Source organism: Pseudorasbora parva, chromosome 5 (assembly GCF_024679245.1).
Source record: "Pseudorasbora parva isolate DD20220531a chromosome 5, ASM2467924v1, whole genome shotgun sequence".
NCBI classification, from domain to species: Eukaryota; Metazoa; Chordata; class Actinopteri; order Cypriniformes; family Gobionidae; genus Pseudorasbora; species Pseudorasbora parva.
Window position 1 is genome coordinate 23,365,645 of NC_090176.1, and position 24,415 is coordinate 23,390,059.

Sequence of the window (24,415 nt, forward strand, 5' to 3'; positions counted from 1 at the left end):
TTGTAATTTAACCACTTCAGCTCTGCACCCCCTCTTGGACCCACCGGTGGGTCCAAAATTGCATCATCATAATCTTTTAAAAAAAATCTATAACTCGCGCACCACAAAACTAGACATACATGGTATCATTTGAAAGATTAGAACCTCAGCTTTCTTAATAACCTAATAACTTCTGCATTTATATTACATAGAAGAAAATAATACGGTCTGAATTCGACCCCCCCCGCAACTACCACCCCTTGAGAAAATCATGCAAATAATATAAGATTTCATATTTTTATCATACAAACACACCTAAAGTACACAAGTCATATATCAAATGAAAGCTATCGGCCTCAGGAATATCGCTGAGCAGTTAATTTCACCGATCCAATAATTTACAGTAAATCTATTATCAAAAAAATCACAAAGATGGAAATGACTCCTTTGAACAAGCAAACACATGAGTCATATTCCTGTTCGGATCACAAACTCGTTGTAAAGCTACTAGCCTCAACCCTATATCAGCTTGTTCCTTAGGTTGTTTGCTTCACAATGAGACTATTTTTACATGTCTGTGAGCAAGTATGGCCAAATGACACTGTAAAATGTCACCGATGTCCAGATCAAAAAATGTGATGCAGACAAATACTCTTATTAATGCTAGTTTTGATTGTCGATGTTAGCCACAATTTTTGATGATGTCATCACATATTGCATCATGCTACAGAAAAGCTGAGAATCTCAGCTGTTTATAGACACGTGGATCATGATTCTAGACCAATCAGAGCCCAAGATCTCCCTTTACAAATTTGAAGAGGCGGAGCCTTCTTTCCGATTTCCTAGTGGCCAGTTGATGTCAATGGAGATGAGCAGGAGTTGTTAGACACTTTGGTCAGATAAATCTCAATAACTTTTATTTGCAAGGAGATATCAAGAAAATTCTTTTTCCCCCTGTTTAGTGCCAAATTATAGAATCAACAGAAACTTCCAAAAAGCTTGGATCCCAAAATGATAAAAAAAATAAAGAGTTTTAAATAACAAATTAATTAAAAATAAATCAAAATATTTATTTTTTATCTATGTTTATCATAAGATTGTGAATAGATACAATATAATATATGCAATATTCCACCACTGTGTTAAAATTTAGAGTTTTTTCTGTAAAATGAGACCATTTTTATCAATTTACTCCAATGTATGTGGGTAGGGCGCTCTTTTAAATTCATATATTCCTAAATCTCAAAAAAATGCAAAATGTGCTGCAGAGCTGAAGTGGTTAATCCTGTGATGGCAAAGCTGAATTTTCAGCATCATAAAAGGTCCTTTCACACTGGATGTAATTTTGACCCGCGAACAATTTGTGCAATGGTTTTATTTTTTGATCAGCTGTTTGTGTATTGAGTGCTTCCACACGGAAGGTGAATGTGCTGCAGCGAAAACATTTCATTTCTCTCGCAAATTCGTGTCACGGCTGATGTCAATGGTTTTGACGCAAAATATCTGCTTTTTCGCTTCGCTTTTTTGTTACCAGCCCATTGTGAAAGGGCCTTCACTCAAGTCTTCAGAGTCACATGATTCTTCAGAAACCTTTAAAAAAGGTTATCAAAGCTCTTGCCTCTTATATTTTAAATATTTGTTCAATGGCATATTTTTATGAATATGAATGAAGGTCGGTATCAATGAAACGGATACAGTACGTATCAATGAAATATTTTATAAAGTAACTATCTAGCTTCTGCCAGACCACCTTCCGTATTCAACTTACGAAAAAAACGCAACAGGCGGGACGTATTACATCAGACATTGTTTAAGCGTTTTGAACTGTGAGAAGCGTTACACTTTCGTTAACTTTCATAAGTTGAATACGGGAGGTGGTCGGCAGAAGCTGGATTTTTTACTTTATAAAGTTTTAGATATTTTTCAAAATATGTAAAAAAAAAAAAAATCTAACTCCGATTGTATTCGTCTGAAAAAAGAAAGTCATTATACATCTAGGATTGCTTCAGAGTGAGTAATTCATGGGGTCGTCGTTTTTTATTTTTGAGTGAACTATCCCTTTAATTCCTTTCCAAAAAACAATAAAATGGAAGGCGAATAACTGAAATGGTCACCTCCATTTTAAGTTGGTGTTTCATGGCCAAGTGAAGTGGGCAAGTGAACCAGGCTTGAATGCTGACACTTAAAACATCTAGCTACACAAGGCTCAGGTAGACTGTCTCACGTGAGCAGAGTGCATACAAAAGACATGTCTGTGGTGGTTTCATGGGTTTGTGTTTGCACAAAGCAAGTGTTTCTCAGGTGATTCATGCCGGTGGTTTGCAAAACACGCGTTTATGCAAGTAGGTATTCGGTGTCGTAAAGGTTGAAGTGGAAAGTTTTCAGGTTAAAGTGAATGGCTGACTGATAGGAGGTGTGTATGTGTGAGATGTTAGGTAATGCACAACTTGTTATTTCACAGGGTAATAACATCTTGTGTACAAGTGGGGTAGCTCACCTGGGTGGATTTGTCCCTCATGCAAGGGGCACAAGGGGCATGGTTGACGTCCCGGGGCCAGTGTCCAGACAGGTAAGGGGCTGTGAGCGCGTCCAAAGAAGAGGTGCGACGAATGCTACCGTTATTGCTGGTGGTACACCAAGACCCTGCCACAGGAAGTCTATGCTTGTCTGCAAGACAGCCAGAATACGCAGAGGAGATAAAGAGGGGAAGGAAGGATGGGGAGGGGGAGACAGGGTTCGATTGAAAGATGGATGAAAATAAGACATGTGAGGAAGAACAAAACAGATGGGAGGGAAACAGAAGAAGAACATAAGTTAGAGGCTGCATGTTATGAACACAATACATCACAGTAAGTGCTTAGAGAGCAGCAGTGTGTGTGTGTGTGTGATTACAACAGCTTGAGTGTAAATGTCCGCTGGGCTGATGGTGATGAATATTAAAACCCAGCAGATTGAGACAGAATTAGTCTGGTGTCCAGTAGCTCTTTTAATAAAACTAAAGCTGATTAACTGCTCGACTGGCATGGAGGAAGCGGCCCGCATGTCTTGACCTACATTTGATGTGTGACCACAAGTAATTGCCCCCTCACTATTCTCCCTGCTCTCTTTTTCTCGTCCTTCTTTCCAGCACACAATCAATGGCTCTCTCTTCTTCTCTTGCCTGAATCTTTTAAATACTATTCTTTCATGTATATTCACACTATTGAATACGCAGCAAAGACATACAGTAAAAGAGTGCGGCCTGCTGTTTTGTGCCGCTTTGAAGATTTGACATCTGCGAGGGATTTTACACAGGAAGTACAGCATATGAGTCTTTCAGAAAAGATTGTAAGAAAGTCCCATTCTCTTTTGCACATAGGTGACATCAGTCTTTGTGTGTGTGTATGTCTGTGTGCGCTGTATCCAGGGAAGCAAATCAGAAGGGAACCATTAACTTTGTTTGCTTTCAATAGTCCAATGGGACTGTAAACACACACTTCAGCAACAAAACAACTTCTACTCTTCACTGTTGGGTGGATCTTCTGTAATTGTAAGACAAAACTAGAGAAAACTCCGAACTTACAAAAAGCAGAAGAGAGATCTTGCAATGCACTTAAAATACAGAGCTGTCTTGACTTTTTCTGTCTGTTGTACACATTGAAGAACGTGAGAGAGGATCTAAAGAGGAGGAACCTGTAAGGAATTTTGGAGGAAGTCATGCGAGAAAGAGAGAGAGGAATTGGCTAGATAGCTCAAGTTGCAGTCTCCACATGGTTTGTTTTTGCTCACTTGAAACTTAAGTGAATTTGTAAGGCCCCGAGACATCTTCAAAACTCTATGCAATGTGAATGGAAAGTCTTCTAGCTAACCTAAACTCAGATAAACAGGTTAATGAATTCTGAAATGCAAATCTGTCAGAACACACATCCTAATGCAACATGAGTATACGTTACATTCTAAGTTTTGCTCCAGTGGTTGGTCTAGTGAGCATTAGCATACAGTAAAAGCATAAAAGTAAATTAATTCGTTTTTAATTCGTTTTCTAAACTCTTTACATACTTAATTAGCAATAAATACTTATATTTATCTTTTACAGTTCATAAATATTTTTATGCTTTAGTAAAATTTAAATTTTTCTATAAATTTTTTCTCTTTTTATATATATTATTTAAAAACGACATTTATTCCTGTGATGACAATGCTAAATGTTATGTTCTTCAGTGTCACATGACCCATCAAAAATCCATATTTTTGATCGAGAAACATTTCTTATTATAAATGTTGACAACAGCTTAATCTTAAAAGCTTAATCTTTTTTGGGGAAACTGATACTTTTTTGATCAATAGAAAGTCCAAAAGAACAGCATTTATTTGAAATGGAAACTTTTGTAACATTATATATTTTTACTGTCGCTTTTGATCTATTTAATGAATCCTTTCTGAATAAAAGTAAACTTTTTAAAACAAAACAAAAATCTTACAGACCCCAAATTTTGGAACAGTGTCTAGAAAATATTAAATATTGGTTAAAAATATAAATAAAAAATAATAGACAGTAAATATCAGTCAATATTTATAACACATCAGGTTTACTGCTTAGACATAAAACCCCTTTGAGTACTGAGGTTTCACAGGAATGCACAGAAAATGTACAACAGGACCACACGCCTGCAATGCAGTGGCCAAACGTTCACATCGATGTTTGCAATCTTGCATAGTGTTTATTTGTGGCCTAACTGTGCACTGATCTACACCTAAATGACTGGCAAATCTTTTTGCGTGTTTGTGTAATACTGCATAATTACATACACATGCATGCATGCATGCACACAAACAAGCACAATGTTATCTCATCTCTGATTGGCTCTTATGAGGGATGCTATGATGCACTACTGGGCAGTGAATTCTCTTATCGTCTCCGTCTATGCACACTAGGTTCTTGTGTTGTGTCTATCCTGCATCTAACTCAGCAGCCTTTGCACACAAACTGATAACACACACAGCAGCCCATGAGCCACATCCTTGGGAAATCTGTGCTCTTGACTTTTGTCTCCTGAGACCAGTGAATATAACTAGACTAAAACAATAATAACGTCACAGCAATTCATCAACAGTACTATGCATACGCCTCCAGTTCAGTAAGTACAGATACAGATAATTATCTTGTTCTCAGAAACATCTCAACCCACAGGATTATGATCCAAACACACCCTTGACCTTAAACTAAATTAACTGACAAACCTAAATCATATAAAAACTGTAAAGATATACATTTCATTTATTTGAATGAACTAACAGCCACTAAAATCACATAAAACCCTAGACTTTCCATTTGAAATGAGTTATTAGTGTATAGTGCTTCCATTAATAAATTACAACATTGAATTTAGAGCAGCAACATAGCAAGCACACAGTGAACCCTAGCAACGACCTAGTAACATCATTGTTATTTACAACTGAACTACACTGTTATGGTGTGTTCACACTAGTAATTGGGTTTTAAATGTTCTTCTAGTCCCGACGAAAAAAAGAAAATCCATTTAGTGCTGGTTCGATTGGTGTTCACCCGGTCATTTTTAACCTTAAGATACAAAACAAAAACACAGCTTTTATGATGTATATTTTGTGACAGAACTAAACAAACAACTGAAACAATTGGCTTAGTATAGTCCTTGCATGTGTGTACATATGACGGTTGGTATTTTTACTAGCTGAGAACTCTTCTCTTATAAAATGAGAACAATCTTATAAAATGTGAAAAGGCACCAGGAATCCAGCACCCACACCAGTTTGTTTGGTGCACACCAGGGTTCAGATGGCAGCGTTCACATTTATTCAAATAAACCACAAACAGAGCAATTGGACGAGAGCAATTCATTTTAATTGAGCCAAACCTGCAAAATGTGAAGAGTTCTTAAATGAGTACTCCACTTTAAAATGAAAATTGCCCCACGATTTACTCACCCTCAAGCCATCCTAGGTGTATATGACTTTCTTCTTTCTGATGAACACAGTTATATTAATAAATATCCTGACGCTTCCATGCTTTATAATAGCAGTGACGGGGTTCATTGAGTTTGAAGCTCAAATAAGTCCATCCATCCATCCATCCATCATAAATTAAGTCTGCATGGTTCCAACAGGTTAACAAAAGGACTTCTGAAGTGAGAAAGGGTTTGTGTAAGAAAAATATCCATAAAGTAAAAAAATTTACTTCCGCCAGACCGCCTTCCATATTTCAACTTGTGGAGAAAGCGTAACGCCTCTCGCAGTTTCAAATGATTACGCTACATTCTACCAATACGTCACAGGACTTTTTTCGAGTAGAATAGGGAAGGCGGTCTGGTGGAAGCTAGCTGTTTTACTTTATAAAGTTTTAAATATGGATATATTTCTCACAAAACCCCATCGAATCGCTTCAGAAGGCTTCTATTACCCCCCTGGAGCCATGTGGAGTAAACTTTGGAAGGACTGATGCACTTTTTTGAGCATCAAACTCCATGTACCCCAGTCATTATAACGCTTGGAAGCGTCAGGATATTTATTAAAATAACTCTGATTGTGTTCATCTGAAAGAGGAAAGTCATATACATGGGGTAATTTTCATTTTAAAGTGAACTACATTTTGAAGCTAAAAAAGTATGTTTAAATGCTACACACATGTAGAATACACTCCCTTGTAATCTCACATTTCATATGAAAGCCTGTATGGACCAGTAACTGATCTTCAAAAGACCCATTGTAGCTCTAAATGGACAAACCCAGAGAGAAGGAGAGGCCTGTAGCTGAAATGGAAGGGTTTAATAGTGACCTGACTCCTAATAGTTTGTAAGGACAGAGAGATCAGCCTGGTCTCGTCCTGGCCTGCCTGTACCATCCCACTATGTAAAGATTGGGAGTGTGCCCTGTTAAACCCCCAGCCAAGAGCAAAAGAACAATGTCCATATGGAGATCTTAAAAAGCACAAGCAAAGCTATTGAGAAATACATAAGCATATCCAAACTTTGAGCAATGGTGTGGTTTAATCCTGAGAAAAACAATGAACTGAAATGTTTAGAAATAGATTTAAAAAAAACACACTTACACCTGATACTGTAGAAAGAACATGGTGTGCACAGTTTGTCCGGTAAGTCAACTAGTTCTGGTTTAATCTTCTTCTTATGTTTTTTTTTTTGTAGTTTTTTTTTTTTGAGAAGTTCCTCTTACATGGTCTCTAGTAATAAACATGAAGACGGATGTCTTTCGCCATTGTGTCTTGACTCACAAAGTTTTTTAATTAATTTAATTTAATTAAATGTCCATTACCCATATTTTTACGTTTTGCAATCATTGTACTATCATAAATGAGATAATTCGCACAAAAATAAAGATTCCGTTATCATTTACTCACCCTCATGTCATTCCAAACCCATAAGAGATAGCATAGATTAGTCTGGATGCCAGCCGAACTTAGCCCCGCCCACAAAATTAGGTCAGGCGGTTCGGTCTGGCCTCGATCCATAGAGGAGTAATTATCTCCGAACAGAAATTGTTCGGACCAATTAAATCATCAGGGCGGGCTTTAGACGATGACGGACAGATGATAAACAGTAACGTAATCATGCACGTCATCAAAGGGGCTTGGATTATATTTGTTCGAAACGGAGAGCTTGTTTGTATATGCATTCACCTTCACAATTTCTCTCAGAAATGATCATCATGTTGGGTAAGTACTCTGTGTATCATTAAATTATTTTATTTTTTTACACCATCGGCAAAGATCGTGTATTCCAGCCTGATTTCAGCGCGTATGCAGACAGGGTTACCAAGTTTTTACAACAAAACCCGCCAACAACTAGCCCTAAACAATAGCTTCTCGGGGGGGTTCTCCGGGGAAAAAATGGCATTTGGGGGGTAAAATGTGTTATTTTGGCACGGTTGCCTGCTAAAATTTACACTCATGGATCTATTGATCACATAATAGTCGCTTCAACCCGCGGACATAGAAAACAACCCGTGGGGGGAAAAAAACTCGGACTTGGCAACACAGTGCAGTTGAGCTCTGTTGACATTTGACAATGCGTCACTTCGTTGCTCTGATTGGTTGTAGGTCTATCCAATTGAGGTCTTTCCTGGTTCGGTTGAAACACGCCCCATAATCACAACCCAATGGAGCAGTTTCAGACTCATATTCTGACAAGAATTGAGTATGACCACGTCAGGATAAGAGTACATAGGAATGAACTGAAAAGGCTGGCTCTGCTACGCACCTAAGGACATGCACCATTACGAATGGCTGTGCGCTTTTTACTTTCACTTTAGAATTAGTACTAATTCAGGGGCGAATTGCTCGAATGGTGTGTTCAATATTATTCTTTAAGTAAAACACAATAACATAACAGTATCTCGTGATAAATGAACTCTGACTCCTGCAAGCGTGACGGACAGGAACAAACATCATTGGTTGCATGTCAAGCCCTTTTACTATGTCTAAGTTTTGGTGGAATGGCCTTACCATCAAGGGACATAAATCTCACTTGTGTTTCAAAGATGAATGAAAGTCTTATGGATTTGGAATGACATGAGTGAGAGTAAATGACGACAACTGAAATTCTTGGGTCAACAAAAACACTAAAAATTGAATAACAGTGCAAAATGTAATCCTTGGCAAATTTCAAAATTAAAAGTGACAGATTTTTCATACTGTACATTATAAATGTTGTGATGCTTAAAATCACAAAGCATTTTTTGTTTTTAGTTTTTGACAAAATATAGAATTTTAACATAAGCCATTTATCGATTAGCTTCATTACACAAAAATTCTTATTGTCTACTACTGGCATTATCCAAAATATTAATATGAGTACATCCCTAAAATGTATCTAATCAGTGAGGCCCATTTAAGTCTGATTAATTAGACAGGTCGTTCAATCAAACCTGACTAGTCAGTTTTAAAATATATATAGTTTTACACTGCATGACTACATACTAGATCACAACTACATGATCTCTCTGACTGCCTTTTCTCAATTTTCTCCATTCTTTTCAGTTCCTCTTGTGTGCTACGGCTTTCATGGGATCTTAGGAAAGTCTGGTGATCTGGAAAATTACTGGACATACCAGAGTGGAGTGTTTTTAGTGGGATACAGTGAAAAGGGGAGGCATGGCTCAGGAGACTGAAAACAGTAATCACAAGGGCATTCCAATTTCCAACAGGCATATGAATCGCTGACCCGAAGTGAAATGTGGACCCAAGATCAAGTTTCCTCTTGTTCAGACCGATCATGTCATTATTGGACTAAAAAAACAACACTGACACAGAAACATATTAAGACATAAATATGACCTCAGAGTCTGTTTGAAGGAACTCCAACAGAATCATGGGTAATTTACTAAAACAATGAAGCCTGGGTCTTGCCCAAGACACAAAGGATGACACTCCCAACCCAACTGTAACTGTACATTTCTATCTTTGTGGCTTGAAGGCAGATAACCTCTTCTTAACCAGCAGTTACTTTTGAATATAAGGCTGCTGTCAAAATCTGCAGCAGATTCGATGTGGGCCTGCCAATAACTTAATACGAGCAAGTAAAAAGATGAAAATAATGTCAATGCATTTTCTGAAAGGGTTAGTTCACACACAAATGAAAGGTCTGTCATTAAAGACTCACCCTCATGTTGTTTTAAACCATAAAAGCTTTCTTCTTCAGAACACAAATGCAGATATTTTTGATGAAATCTGATAGCTCTCTTACTAGCAATTTCTCCATAGACCGCATTTTCAGTAACTCTTTCAAGGCTAAAAAGGTGGTAAAAAATGTGTTAAAATAGTCCATTAAACTCCGTTCAACCTTAATTTTATGAAGCGACGAGAATAGTTTTTGTGCGCAAAAAAACTAACAAAATTACTTTATTCAACTATTTCTTCTCATCTGTGTCGGTCTCCTACGCTGTTTACTTTGGCCAGCTCCTGCGTCAGCATTACACGCATTTGTCACGCCGGTTTTTGTTTTTTTTCCAAGCAAGGCATATCTTACTTTTATTAAACTACATGTTTTTTGCATGCATGTTTGAGACAGAGGGGAACATGGTCACATTAGCAGCAGATATATGCTGCCCATCATAAATCGAAGCACAAAAATGACAGTGTCGGAGGAGAACACCGGAAAATGTGACCGAATGGACAATATTCGTCTGTATTTGCAATTCACAAGCCATGGTTCAGCTGCACGAGACAAACGCTGACAGTGATTGCATTTACATGCACGTTCTGCCGATTATGTACCCTAGAAATCTAGACGCACCCTAGCGGCAGCAAATTTAATCTGCCCGCAAGTGTCATCTAGGAACTCTCAATACCATTCTGAGCTGTGTTCCTCACAATCTGGAGGCCAATCACGTCGTGTATAGAGTCGGCGGGCGGGGCCATAATGACGACGGCCGAGTTGAGTTTGTGTGCTTCTAGTAAACACAGAAACTGGTGAACGGCGGCGGTCTTTCGAATCAGCTTTGACCACGACTCTGGAAGACTTGGAGTTAAGTTTTTCTCTGAGAAAAGACCAAAGAACGGCACTGAAGTCATTCTTAAAAAGGGAAGATGTGTTCGGAGTTTAGCCGACCGGATACGGTGAATGTTTAATCTATCAACAAGCTCTGTTTCACATTCGTTGCTCTAGTTGGTGTAGCGCTATCCTATCGTGTGCAGAGGGAGTTTGAAAGACAACAGTTTATCCCGCCCCTCGGATTGAGCCCTGTCTATGGTGAGTTTCCAGACCAAACATCTTGATGTGGGTCTGGCTTGTCAGGCTACCAATTATGCTTAATAAGCCGACAACGAACATGGTCATGTAAAGGTGGTAACCTGTTTTCTTTTATCGGAGTAAGATCATAAACCGCTTAAAGAGTTACTTCAGCGATTAGCATGTGGCTTTGTATCAGTAGAAACCCTGGTGTATATTCAAATGATTGTGCTCATCTTTCATCATCTTTTTAATGTTTAACCAAAGGCTAAAGACTACAGCCAGCAGAGGGAGCTATTTCTGCATGCACAAGCCCATTTATGACGTTAGATGTAATCTGACTCCTGCAGCTTTAGTGCTGTGAGACTCACGCGGCAGAAACTCGATCATTATATTGAACAGACATGTTCAGTATTTAATTGCAGTGTCTGTTCTCCAACTCAGTCACAGTAATCCAGTGGCTTTGGGAATGGCCTCATAGGGCAGCAAAGCATTCTGGGAATTGTAGTCTTTCATCCCCATGAGACAAAAATACATTTTCTGTCTTTTCTCAGTCTAGAAGGCACCAAATTCAAAAATAATTTCACATTTCTACTACATTAATGACCCAGTTTAAATACAGATTCATCTTTTCCAGTGCTGATTGTACCCCTTTAAGCATAAACCCGTCAGAGCAGGTAGTTTTTTGCTTTTTACCCCGATTTTGCGTGGCACGTAAACACATGGACCTGCTTTCTATCGGCTTAATGAAGTGTGCATGTGTGTAGGTGAAAAAAGCATACATAGAGCAGATTTAAATGCAAGCAGTGAGAGTTTTGCATGAAATAAGGACATATAAAATATTCAGAAAATTGTAAAAATACTCTCAACTCATGCAGCAGAAGTAGAAAAGGTTCAGTCAAAACGCTGCATCTGTAACTGCATGAGACAATAATATGAGCTGAACAATTTCCCACTGACACGTTGCACGCTTTAATTAACCTCACAACTGACATAACATTTGTAATACTCTGAATCAGATACAGACATTATTATTTTTGACATCACTACATGGAAATAACCCGGTTTATTAATAAAGTCATGTAACTTACTTACATTGTCAGTTTACTGGTTAGCATGTAAACCGGGAAAACTGTTTATTTTTAAATAAGCTATTTGTGAGTTATCAGCTTACTGGTGTGCATGTAAACGTGCTCATTGTGAATGCACAAAGGCTCCAGCTCTCTATACGCACTGCTTCTGCCCTGCAAACGCACAGCTTGCGCATGCGGTGTGAAGCTGGCGTCACAGTGCTCACGTGAACAGCATCGGCCAAAGGCAATCCGGCATTCTGGCATAGATCTGATGCAACTATGTAATTACTACATCAATACTGTAGGAGACTGACACAGATGTAAAAATTGATGAATAAAGTTATTTTTGTTTTTTGCGCGTAAAAAGTATTTTTGGCGCTTCATAAAATTAATGTTGAACCACTGCAGTCACATGGACCATTTTAATGATATTTTTACTACCTTCCTGATTTTGAAAGTGTTCATTAAATAGCTGTCAATGGAGGGGTCAAAAACCTCTTGATTTCATACAAAAATATCTTCATTTGTGATCAGAAGATTAACGAAGGTCTTATGGGTTTGGAACGACATGAGGGTGAGCAATTGATGACAGGATTTTCATTTTTGGGTGAACTAACCCTTTAAATCTCCTTTTTGAGGAAATTAAAATTTTGGAAATAATTGGGGCACCGGTCACAATGCCAGTTCAAACAGTTACAGTAACGGAGATGCAGTGCAACACTTGCTGGCAAACTGATCACAAAATAAACCTTTGAGATTCAACAGGCCAAACCAGCGACTGGCCACCAAATATTTGCATTCTTACCAGTGAGCAACAGAGAAAAGCCTCTGGAGCAGCAGCCACCTTAAACCACAGCGGCCAGGCCGGCTCTCTCTCAGCACGGCTCCCCACAAGCTATTTTATGAATGAGACATCTGAAATACTGAATCAGAAAACACCAAAGATTCCTATTGGCTGATGATATTAACATATCATACTATTTGCATTCTAACTGATGTATAGGTAACTAGTGATCTGTCATGAAGCTTCAAATATTATCTATATACTATAGGCTACAATTAGTTAAACGTTTAGACACCCATCCGTTATTACTTCTTCCAGTTTTAGAATAATAAAGTCGTTAAAACTATGAAATCATGGTGAAACACTAATATATGGGAAACAACTCGGTCCAAAACTCTATTTACCTTGATTCTACCAGCTTCATGAGGTGCATCCTGGGATGCTTTGTGAAGTTTTATGTTTGCTGGACACTTGTTGACGGCTTTCCCTTCATTATCCGGTCAAACTCATCCACTTAAAGGTACATCACTGATACATTTATATTTTTCAACAAAACTAAACTTTTACTTTATAAGAAACCAATTTCGTTGACTGGGCTATACATTTTGCACATAGTTTGTTAGCAATTCATATGTATTGAAAATAGATTATTTTTGTAAATAAAATGTAATCATGAAACATGAAATGAATGAACCGTTCTTGAAACGTCTGGAATCATAATTCTGGTGGTTTCTCTTACAGCAGAAATATAGATATGTATCCTATCATAAAGCCTATTCTAAAGAATTTTACATCCAACTGAATGTTGATTTTAATTGAATGTTTGAGTTATTTTGCATCTTAAATGACACATTATGTCAACCGCTCCACTGTGAAACCGTTAAAAAGTCCCCTAAAAGCAGATGTTAAACCCACAGACCACGGACTATGTGTGTTTACAGTTGCCACAGTGATGTGAAATAAACATCTGACCCATTAGGTCTGGCTTCATACAAATTCAAGTGCTCTTCTAGATTGTAGATTTACCTGTGAAGACAGGTGAGCTGGGACTGAGCCTCTCTGGAGACAGTCTGTCATGTTCAGGGGTCTGGAGGTGTTTGGCCCTGTGGCCGAATGACCACAACGACGAGGATGAAGACGGAGAGGTTGATAAATTAGAGGTAAGGGCTAAAGGGTCCGGGTTGCAGCTGATCTGCTGGGAGGGAGAGCAGCACTGGGGGCTCACGTGCACACCTGTGTAGGGTGATGACGAAGATGCCACGGGTACCTGCGCGTGGGACGCTCTGGGGGTTTGCGCGTGCACAGCGATAACGGGGCTAGTTCTTGATGATGATGAAGATGATGATGACGAGGAGGGAGCGGAGGAAACCGCTGTGGCCATAATGAACTGTGAGCACGTCGCAGAGGAAGTAGACGTGGCTGCAGAAACGTTTGAGGCACTGGAGGAAAGGGATCGCGTGGGGCTCCGGCTGTGGCATTTACCGTTACCGGTGGAGAGGACCGTCCGTGTCTGTAGAGGGTGCTGTGTCTGCGTTTTCAGCTGGAAGGGAACCGTGGCTTTCATGGGCAGCAGACGACCCAGTAAACTCACTCCAGCGGCGCTGATCCCCGGGGATCCACTCGGGCTTCCCGCGGTCACTCCGCTGCAGTTAGACGTCGGAGATCCGTTTTTGCGAACTCTCTGAGACATTTTGTTCGCTGGGAAATCACACAAATCTCTACATAAACACTTCACACGTACGTTTAATGCTGTCTTGTGTGGCTAATGCTCTTTGGTGCCCTTGTCACTCCATGTGATGTCTGCTTTCTGCTCCCTAACGGACGAAACCGTGCCGTTTCGCGAGCTCAAGTAAACTGAGGGGAAATCAGAGCCACGCACCGTGAACCTGATCCAGCGCTCTGCCCCCTCGCCTCTGATTGGTTGTTCGCTCTCCTCTCTCAACTTCTAATTGGCTAGGAAGTGGATTCTTAATTCCGTAAAGTTCAACATAATACTTTTTTTTCTTCTTTTTTTCAGTCTATGTTTAATACACGCAGTTAGTATAATGAGGAAAAGTTTGTTCTATTTCGCAACGAATACAATTATTTATTATTACAGGAGTTTTACAAGATTTCTTCACCTTGTGTGACCCAATTGCTTGATAATAAAAAAATGATCAGTTAGACTTTATGTATGCATCTTTTTATCCAGGTACAAACCTCTGACTGTTCTGAACCTGTTGTCGTTTTTTTTGAAGGCTGTATTTTCTTTCTTTCCGAGTAGTAACTCACTGAAATAATAATAGCCTACCATGTTGTGTATTTGTGTGTTTATACGTCATCTAAAATACACACAATCATTGCATGCGTGCACACAGTAATACTTTAATCTGAATGTTTTGCACTGGTATCTGAAACTCCTGGAAAACTGAATGGAAAAGGGTTCTGTGGTTGCCTTTACCACCCTCATGTGGCCACTTAATTTTTTTTTTTTTTCAAATGATACCAGAAATTTTATATTTTCTACCAGGCAAGTGGAAACAAAAAACAAGTAAACGTCATATAGGTTTTCATTAATATAATCTTTAATCAACTGAGTAACGCAGGGTTGTACAGCAAGCTTTATTTTCTAAATGGCATTTTAAAACATCTGAATAGACTAAAAGCACGAGTTATCATTTGTTCTTTTTCTCAAAGTGCTTACTTTACAAGCTGTAATAGAAAACATGTCAGTGGCTTTTTTTGAACATCCATCTATGCAGGGGCCAAATGAAAACTTCAGCTCAAATGTAGAAAAAGAAAAAGAGAAACAGCAGCTTGTCAACAGACCCTTCATTCATCCACTCATACACACCCCGATACAGCCGATACTCCAAGTTAGTGTTTTATGGGGACACATTGTTAGCCATTTGTCGTTTTCAGTTTGGTTTTGTGAGTGTAACGAGTTCCAATGGCTGTAGGGTTCAGTAACTGATTCATTTAAAATTTAAAGAGTTCAACCTGGTTTGGTTAAAACACTCCAGCAACCTGACTGAATTAAAAAAGTCTGATTTCTCAAGGCCTGCCTCAAATATAAACAAGGCATGTAGGGTTTATGCAAGTATTATCCGTAAATGACTCGGTATTCATCGGCATGCTTTAAAACTGGACAATGGCTCTGGTGTAAAAATCTTGCATTATTAACAAGCAGCAGATGGACAGTCTTCCAGCCCAAACTACGCTTCAAATGACTCAGCTCAGCATGACTCCGTGTTTTAGCCACAACACTTTGGTCTAAAATCATAAACGTTTGCTCATTTGAATCAAATTAGCATTGGAGGTCTGTGTTGACGTTTTTACGCTATTATTCCTCATTTCAGTTCATGATCTTTTCTGTTTTGACTCCAGCATTCACACTGACGTATCTATCTAAGAACAGTCTGACGTTAGTGTTTGTCTCCAGATAAATCTCACAGTGATTTAGCATTGTTCTTGGTCCCAAAGCAACAGATGAAGAGTCTGTATGTGTGCATACAAATGCACTGTGTATTTACACTACAGAGGTTAGCCTATATTACAAACATATACAAAAGTCAGACTGAAGCACTGATTCGTTCAGAAAAAGGGGGTTACGATTAAAACTCCACTGATTAGCCTTATTTACAGATAGAAAAAGCCAGTGGAGGGGGGAAAAAAATCAGATGACTTTTTAAAAGTTCCCCACTTTGAATTGGTCAAAGTCCAAAGATAAGGATGGCTTGTGCCAAATCATGGTTAATCCTGGCATTCATTATAGTAAATGAATGGATACAGCACGGTAAGCGCTCACTGATTAAACGCGTACTATCTTCATTTATCGGGAAGCAGGGCCTTGTTGTATAAGGGGATTTTCCACATCACCTTGTAGTCATTTAAATGGCTGGCGTCCATAGTTTTCCAAATAAAAATGGCAACATAAAAAATGATAGCTGTTAACTCTCAAAATGTAGATGATTTGAAAATTAGGATACGATTGTTTTGAAAGTGTCAATCCCTCCCCGATTGTAGCTACATGATTGACTTGGAAAAAGAAGGGTAAAATGCATTTGATTGAAAGTATCATTCAAATAAGATCATTTTACATTATTATAAACAACTTACTGATTCAATTTCATGTGAATAATAAACCCAGAGCGTGGGTACTACATAAATAAAACACTTTAAAAAAGAAGAAGGATAAAATCATGATTTCTTATTGTACACTATCATGTCACTTGAGCTTATCTATAACAGAAGCTAAAACCGAACTAAAGTAGCTAGCTTTGAGCTTCAGTCTGTACATACTGTATATATTTTGTTCATAGCGCATGTATGCGTTTGCTTTCTGAAGCACACAGAGCCACGTCCACTGTCCTGGCAGCAATGGGAAATGGAAAGTCTCATTTGACTGACGCCTTGTGAGTGATCTGTGATCTGAGGAGCTCCGGTAAGCAGAAATAGACCCATACATACACATTTACATACACTCTCACAGAGGTAAAACTGCACTGAGCGTGTGCAGAGAGGGACTTGATTATTCAGTGTTTTCAGAGAGCATGATTTCCAGCAGGAAGTCCAGGTTGACACCTGACTTGTAGTGTAACAGAAAAAAAAAAGACTGTCCTCCTTGAAGCTTGTGAGAAGTCATCCATTGTGAACTTCCAGTACTTGAACCGAACACCCCAAGAGTTTCTGTTCATTTCCCTTTTCAAGAACGATGGGATTGGCGAAAAGGTGTGGGATTGTCATTTGTACGATGTTTTTCTCAAATGCTTTCGTGGTGGCCGAGCGGACACAGGATTGCCGCTGCTAAATGCAGCGCTTCGAAAAGACATCAAAGAAATAAATGCGGCAAAACGCATAGCAAAATTAAATTGTCTTATGGAGCACCTCAAAGCTAAAGTCTATTGCACATTTCAAAAATATGATACAAAACTGAGTACATAGATACGTACAACAAATATAAAACATATGAATGTACTGTGGGTTAAAAGGTATTAAAGATGCAGTCAACCCTGTCTTAAAGACCACTGCCTTTTTTTCTCTCAAATGGACATGATTTTAATTTCGTCCAATCTACCATGATTGTTAAATCAACAAATTGTCGTTTACGTTTTTCAGTTTTAAGACCAGTCTGGTCGGAGGATCTGTGATTTAGATTACTTACAAAAAAAGTGCAACAAATGAAAGAACAACCATAAAAACAATCATACTTGATTGAAAATTAAACAACAAAAAACAAATGGAAGCATTTTATGCCAATGTTGCTGCATAGCTGGGTTCGGTTTAAAGCGATTTCTTCAAAACAAGTCGGAGAAGTTCGACAACGTTAAGTGCTTGCCAAATGATGTCCCGTCAGGGGTCTGCTTTCCAAAAACGTTTTTCTTTCCGTCATCAGTTGGATCAGTTCTTGGAGCACAATAGCATAGACAAACCCCTCCTGTGTTCTAAGTCTGATCTGGGCTCGTCCTCAGAGGAAAAGCGGAGATGCCAGTTCACAGGCAGGTCATATCTGGCGGGTCGGAGGTTAGAGTGGCGGTCGCGGTTCCGCCGCTGACCAGGAACACGGCGATGCTGGATTTTGAATGGCCAGAACTTGGGTGGCCACCACCACTCACTGCCGTCTGCTGGCTGTGCCCGTTGTTGTTCACCTCCCCATCCAGCGTATCTGTAGAGACGACCCAAGTGGAAGGACGCCACCGTTTCAAAGAATAAGGTGTCTTCACGCGCTTCTTTATCTTCTCAGCTGATCCGGCTTTTTCCTCTTGTGACACGACCTCATCTAAAAGAGAAAAGAGTCAGATTTTAACATCCTTGATTATAGTCCTACACGACAATAAAAAACAGTTGTGTGCTTTGCAGTGTGTCTATCGGGATTACTAGGAGAACTGCTCCAAACATCCCGCCCAGTGAAGCACCAGAGAGTAGTATTTCAGCACACTCAAATTTGTGGTTGACCTTTCCCACACTAACTCGCTCAGTGTGTGCTCGAGTCTGAATCAACGGGTTCGAGCGGTTCACGTCTCCGTTCGAGTCCGCATGCAGAATGTAAACACGTGAGCAGTATGAGCCTTGTTTTTTTTTGTCTTCCTGTTTAGCGTCTGGTCCAGGGGTTCCGGTTAACAGTGGCAGACGCATCATCGCATTCGCATCTATCTGTTAGCATCACTCTTTATCGCCTCTGCCAACTGAGGTCCAACATTTTCTGGATTCTTATCAATCCAGTGGAATTTCCTTCCTTCTCCACATCCAAACACTCCATCACAAAGAGCAGGAGAGCGGGACAGAGAGCACGACTATGAAACGTTTAGCTTATGAGGAGCTGTGCTCTTAATTATCAGGGCAAAGCAGGATATAGTGAGCTCAGATGGGAAAACAGCCTGGCGTCCTCTTTTGGGTGGTTATTGTTTGCAGTCGGGCTGACACGCATACCAACTCCTCCACCCTGCTCCTGGGGACGGCGTTCATCAATGATGGTCAGAGTCTGTCTCCAAACTCATAATAACAGAGGTCAACTTATACAAACATACCAATGGTGATTTATTTAAGACTGCATTGGAAATACAGCTTTCCCTAATATGATATTTTGTATTCCTTGATATGACAATGAAAAATTTTTTTAATCTACATGAGCCAGAGGATTACATAAATGCATAGATTGCCACTGAAGTGCGAATATATACTACCGTTCAAACGTTTGGGGTCAGTAAGATTGTTTTTCTTTTTGAAAGACATTAAAAGACATGTTTATTTAGAAAGGAACACAAGGGCACTATTAGGAAATGTATTCCCTTTTTTATGTGCTAAGCAATTAATATGTAAAATTGGGGTTAGTATGAGTTAGTACGGTTAGTAATACTTCTAATTAGCAAATACACATTAAAAGTCACAGTAAATACATTTATATTGTAACAAAAGATTTCTATTTAAAAAAAAGGCTGTTATTTTGTACTTTCTATTCAACTGTTTTCAACATTGTCAATAATAAAAAATCCTCCTTGAGCAGGAAATCAGCATATTGGAATGATTTCTGAAGGATCATGTGACACTGAAGACTGGAGTAATGATGCTGAAAATTCAGCTTTGCTAACACAGGCATAAATTACATTTGAAAATATATTAAAATAGGAATTAAAATAGTGTTTAATAATATTGTTTTTACTGTAAGTTTGCTTTAATAAATGCAGCCCTGTTGAATAGGAGACTCCAAAAACAAAACATGATGAATAGAAACAGCATTTTGGAATAGCAAACTTTTGTAACATTATAAATGTCCTGACTGTCACTTTATATCAATTTTATGTTTGCTGAATGAAAGTATTATTTAGTGTGTATATATATATATACACATATATATATATATATATATATATATATATAGTCTAGGTAGGAGACATTCCCAAACCATGGCCAAACTTAAACAAGTCTTACCCAAGAGAGATGAATCCTGGGAAGTGGCTGATAGGTCCAGGGAGTTTGGCCGCTCAGGTCTCCTGGGTTTAGGCTGTCTCAGTGGAACCCCATCAGCCCTTCCGTCTGGTGCCCCCAGAGGGCAGGTTAAAGTCTCCATCTGGGCATCTGCAGGATCCAACATATGAACTGTGGCAAAGGCAGTCGTGTGGATGTTGCTGTTGTTGTTATTTGAGTTGGTGCGGCTGGAATGATCACGTGCGGCTGGCTGCTCTCTCCTCAGCAAGGGCTCGTGTTCGTCAGGGCTGGAGTTGATGTTGAGACGGCTGTCTTCTCCACTTAGCTGGCTCTGGAGCAGAGAGGCACTACCTTCGCCCTGTGGCCCAGCTGGGTTTGTGTTTCCAAACGCATCAGAGGTACCGGCGCCATTGCCCCCACCATATCCGTTAACAACGACTACTCCCACGCCGCTACGGACACCGGGACCATTGTTAGTGACGGTGGCCAAGTGTGGCTCGACGGCCACTACAGTGTTCATCTTGGCTACGCCCGTCTCCACCTGCTTCAGGTTGGACTTGTGCTTGCCGAACTTTAAGCGTGAAGAAGAGGACTCTCTGCTAGGATTTTTGGTGTTGAGGGGCAGGCTGGTGGGCCGCTTGGGGAGATTCTGCTGTTTGGGGAGTGGAAACATGGCTGCAGGAGCGTCGCCCACTCCACTGCTGCCCACCCCGAAATCGGCCTGGACACTGGCCCCGGACCCTCCGGTCACTTCAGCAGCGAGTTTGATCAGCGGGTACAAGAGGCTGGAGCTGCCCGAGCTGAGCGGGTCGGGAGCGCTGAACTGCTTCTGCGAATGCTCCATCAGGTTCTCATCAGAGCTTTCTTTCAGGTTCTTGTCCACCTCTTTGGGGTCCAGTTTAGTGGTCTCCAGGTCTTCTTCTGTGAGCTGCAAGCACACTGGTACACTTCCCCCAGCTCCTGTATCCTCCGAGTGGCCTGATTCAGAGATGGTGGTCATGATGGTGCTTGGCGTGTGGCCCGTCGTAGTGGTCGTGGCAGACAGGCTCGTGCCGCTGGTCTCTGGGCTGGGCAGCCGAGCTTGCGCCTGAGCCTGTTGTCTCTCATAGTTGATGGAGTTTCTGTTCTTCTCTCCCGTCCCTGTCACGCCACTGCTAATGCCGCTCACAGCCATGCCACCCACGGAGGAAGTGCCAGACGTGGAGACGTCACCTGGGAGGTTCTTCACCATGCCCTCATGATCCTCGATGTAAGAGGATGAAGAGTAATCTGGATAAGAGCCCATTTTGGGAGCCCTGCGACTGTGGGTGAGATTCCTACAAAAACAGATAGAGAACCAAATCAAAAAGGAGAACAGATGGTTCATATACTTAAAGGTGCTGCAAGAAGAGGATAATGCACAGGTCATTAGTGCAAAATAAAACCCAACAGGGTGATACTAAAAGTCCTTTAATTGACAATAGCCGGTTTAATAGCATTTACTGCAAACTGAAAGAGACACTGAAAACACCAGATCATGAGTTGCTCGCAGCTCGCTGCTCGCAGCTCACACTAAGCCATGTTGCACTTTTGGTTTGTATTTTGATTATTTATGCAGCCCCACCTTACAAAAAGATTTGCTTTAAGATTCTGACACAAAATATATTTATTGATGAGCCGTTCAGGAGCTGTGAGGTGTGGTCAGACCTCTCGTTCTGCAGCGCTGTGCTCATGGGATTGATGGTGGGGCTGACAGGTTTGTTCCTTTCCCAGATAAGCAGCAGTTCTGCCATACGCTCCTCTGCACACTGGGCTGTCAGGCGAGCCTCTGCGTCCTGATCCCAGCAATCCTCCATAGTCTCCTTCAGAGAACGCACAGCCTGGGAAAGAAGAGAGTCAATGAGTGGATGACTTGCTGACACTATGGTAGTTTTGGGCAATTGCCGTTACTTTTTTTTGTGGCAACCTTGTTAGGTGGTTACCTTGTTAAGGTGTTCTGAGTTGCGTTAGTTCTGTGCTTTGCTATATTGTTTGCCTACTGGCTCAAGTCTCTATATTCAGGTCACTAGTTACAGCCTTTAAATGAAAGTCTATGGGCAGAAATTTAATTCTGAGGGATGAAATCATTGACCGAAACAGCACTTATCAGATGGCGCACACGTTTTGACTGTGTCGGCGTCTATTTCATGCACACAAGCTGGGTAAGGTAACAGGTAAACATGTCAGCAGAGTGGATGCACTTTATCGTGACTAAAAATTATGCTAGAGTGTCATGTCATTAATGTATAATATATTGAGAGGCAGCTTGCCATACAAACTTTATTACGACAACTGCTTTCATTTATCACCTGTGATCATGACACCCAGAACAGCACAAAGGTTTCAATTACCCAGTTACCCATATTTAATTACCAAAACTTTATTTTCTGTTTTAGTAAAAAAATGCTTTTCAGTGCATAATTAATTTAATCAAGCAACAATTAATAGGAATCAATTAAGTATAAGAAGAGTAACAAAGATCAGCAATGTGTGCTAATGTTTTCTGTGTTGCTGATGTGCTGGTTTCTCTAACAGGATAGTTAACTCATTTAAGCCTTTTCACTAAAAAATAATTCACTCACTCTCAAGTTGTTCAAAAAACCTATGTACATTTTCTTCCACTGAACACAAAAGATATTTTGAAGAATATGGGTAAACCAAACAGGTGATACCCAATGGGGCCCATCAACTATTTTTTAACTGACATTCTTCAAAATCTCATCTTTTGTGTTCAGCAGAAGAAAGAAACTCATACAGGTTTGGAACAACTTGAGGATGAGTAAACATCCTTGGATGACCAGCTTCAGCAAAATAACTAACTTAGCCTATGACTGTTAACCAGGCAAACTTTAATGGTGAACAACTTGGTCAGCCAGTAAGGCCAGCTCCAGCCACCAATAACTGGCTCTTTTCATTGTGCTCTACGCTGTTCCACTATCATGCGATTTGACTTTTAACACAACAAAATTTAGGAACTGCGTCAACTGAAGTGAATATAGGGCTGGGAAATATATTCAGCTGAAGTTGCAGTAATAATCTGACCACTTCCTGTGACATGAACAGAATGAGATCATCTCAGTGGCTCACCAGGCTGTTCTCCTTCCAGGCTTCTGGGAACTTCGGCCTCTGTTTCTCTCTGGACACCAACACCTGCATGTCCTCAAAGGAGGGGTGGTTCCCCGCCTCGGCCTGGAAGGCCATCTGGTATTCTGGCACTGCCTCCCCTTAAAAAACAAACAAACAAACAAATAAAGGAAAGTAAAGTCAGTCAAGAGACCTCCTCATGCTTACACTCCCTAGAATTACAACAAAAATTATCTTATGAGATGAGGCACACTCATAACCATTAACATAATGAGCAGGATACATCTTTGGTACATCCAAATGGTGTAGCCTAGCAGTTAAACATGTAAAGAGTGGTATAATGTTTAATGGTTAAAGCTCATACCGAGGATAGTAAACATGATGTCCACCAACCAGTCGATTACTATAGTCAATATTTTTTATAGCGAGTGAACTAAGAAACATCTTCTTTGCAAGGATTTTAGTATGCTGTTAAACTCTTTTAGAGAAGTTAGATCTAAATTCATCCCAAACCCTAAAGTACCGCCGCTACCATCATCAAAGCACGGCTGTTGTAGCAAATCCCCTTCCAATAAAAAACAAAGACAATTGAAGTCGGACGTCCTGCTGTGAGCATTGTTATGCATAATCCATAACTCTCGTTGTGAGGACTGCTATCATTTTGTGCTACAAAAGGTTATACATTACGTATTTTATGTAATAATAGGGTGGAGGCACATCATGTTGGGTGTTTCTTTGCCTTCTTGTCATGCATTACACTCATTTAATGCTCACTTAGCTGTGGATTATCCTGCTTATAGCAGAGACATTAGCGTTGACAATTTGAAGCTGTCATTGATATTTGCGGTGCAAAATTTGACTAGACAAAGAACTAATGGAAATTAACCGGTATTTATTTTCTCCATGGATAGTTAGATCTAGAATTCTAAAGATAAAATAGCGTGGTAAGATTACATTTATTTGAGTTCATTTAAATGATAACAGACAGACTTCATCTATATTTTCTATGGAAGCACGTTTCCACCACAGTTGAGTAAAAAATATTATTCTTTAAGTCATAACAATGAGACAGTTTCTAATAATAATGACTTAGTATGTGTCATAATGAGTATATTTTTTGCCATTACTTTATCATAATTACTTATAATTACGATAAAGTTTCTCAATATTATCGTTGTTATGTCAACAACGATAAAGCTTCTTATTATTACGATAAAGTATCTCAATATTATAAGATACTGAGACACTATCGTAATTGAGAAACTTCTCACAATTTTTTTTTCCGTAAAAATGAGAAACTCTCACTATAATGACATCATAATGTGAATCTTTATTCTTATTATTATGAGATAATACATTATTATTATGAGAAGATT

General features: G+C 39.7%; 2 protein-coding genes across 2 annotated transcripts in view; both read right to left on the bottom strand.

The window, feature by feature from the left end:
• fam117bb (family with sequence similarity 117 member Bb) overlaps positions 1 to 14,547 on the bottom strand; it is a 49,016-nt gene extending 34,469 nt beyond the window's left edge. Inside the window, exons 1-2 of the mRNA XM_067443542.1 lie at positions 13,560 to 14,547; positions 2,477 to 2,646 (exon numbers count right to left, since the gene is read on the bottom strand). Coding sequence (XP_067299643.1) covers positions 2,477 to 2,646; positions 13,560 to 14,223 — 834 coding nt within the window. The 5' untranslated portion in view covers positions 14,224 to 14,547. The remainder of the gene's footprint in view (positions 1 to 2,476; positions 2,647 to 13,559) is intronic.
• Positions 14,548 to 15,075: 528 nt separating this feature from the next.
• Positions 15,076 to 24,415, bottom strand: part of bmpr2b (bone morphogenetic protein receptor, type II b (serine/threonine kinase)) — an 89,754-nt gene continuing 80,414 nt past the window's right edge. The window contains exons 10-13 of the mRNA XM_067443545.1: positions 23,043 to 23,179; positions 21,624 to 21,796; positions 19,941 to 21,253; positions 15,076 to 18,291 (exon numbers count right to left, since the gene is read on the bottom strand). Of these exons, the coding sequence (XP_067299646.1) occupies positions 18,005 to 18,291; positions 19,941 to 21,253; positions 21,624 to 21,796; positions 23,043 to 23,179 (1,910 nt within the window). The 3' untranslated portion in view covers positions 15,076 to 18,004. The remainder of the gene's footprint in view (positions 18,292 to 19,940; positions 21,254 to 21,623; positions 21,797 to 23,042; positions 23,180 to 24,415) is intronic.